The 908-nt window shown below is 56.4% G+C and overlaps 1 protein-coding gene across 8 annotated transcripts in view; it reads left to right on the plus strand.

Annotated features, from left to right (window-relative positions):
• Positions 1-69: 69 nt before the first annotated feature.
• GRIA4 (glutamate ionotropic receptor AMPA type subunit 4) overlaps positions 70-908 on the plus strand; it is a 438,032-nt gene continuing 437,193 nt past the window's right edge. For all 8 annotated transcript variants that reach the window (XM_004708995.2, XM_004708994.2, XM_045297724.1 and 5 more), the window contains exon 1: positions 70-430. In XM_004708995.2, the coding sequence (XP_004709052.1) occupies positions 343-430 (88 nt within the window). In that variant the 5' untranslated portion in view covers positions 70-342. The remainder of the gene's footprint in view (positions 431-908) is intronic.

A 908-nucleotide genomic window follows, 5' to 3' on the forward strand; every position in this document is an offset into this window, starting at 1 on the left:
CGCGCGAGCGAGTGAGCGAGCGAGGCGCAGACAGAGCGCATGTCTCAGCCCCGGAGCAGCCACCCGATGCTCCCCCACCATCTTCTGCATGTGTAACGCTGGCAGCCGGACCGATGGAGACTGCGGGAAAAATCTGGCAGCTCGCGATGGATTGCTAAGTGGGGAGCAGGCATCATTCCTAAGCCACCCACACCTCTTTCCTTTTTCTTTCTTTCTTTTTTTTCGTGGGGGGGGGGTGTCATTTTGGATGTTAGTGCCTTGGTCATCAATGCCTCTCTGAGCAGCCGTCAGCAAGAGTGCGAGCGACAGAGAGAGTGCGCGCCCGGGAGAGGAGAAAAGAAGATGAGGATTATTTGCAGACAGCTTGTTTTGTTGTTTTCCGGATTTTGGGGACTCGCCATGGGAGCCTTTCCGAGCAGCGTGCAAATAGGTAAGTTCTGCTCCCGCAGGGGGGGCGCGTGGCTGGCGGAAGCCCGTTGCCCAAAGTGAGTTCAGGGAGTTGCCGCCGAGCAGCTCCGGGAAACCCGCTCCCCGCCGCGGATCTCCGCTCCTCTCTGCGCTCAGGGAGGAAGACCCTGCCTCTCCCGGCAGCTTCCCTGGCAGTCCCCACAGGACGGCTGCCTTCCTACCCCGGCCCACCGCCCCCTTCCCATCTCTGCCCAAGTCGCTTAAGTGGGAGAAGTTAAGTGGGGCGGGGGGTGGGGGGGGACTCTTTGGGATTTTATTTTATTTTATATGCTGTTTCTTTCCATTCCACTCGCTAGGGCAGCAAGGGTCTATAGTTTGTGAGTAGGTTTAAAAAAACATCACTTCTCCATCTGGTGGACCCGGCAGCGTTGTCACTATTAGAGAGATGCTGTTTGGGCGGAAAAAAAAAAAAGAAAAGAAAAGCGTGCTCATGAAGCACA

This window comes from Echinops telfairi, unplaced genomic scaffold (assembly GCF_000313985.2).
Source record: "Echinops telfairi isolate 266 unplaced genomic scaffold, ASM31398v2 ScPeMD7_7421;HRSCAF=8459, whole genome shotgun sequence".
NCBI classification, from domain to species: domain Eukaryota; kingdom Metazoa; phylum Chordata; class Mammalia; order Afrosoricida; family Tenrecidae; genus Echinops; species Echinops telfairi.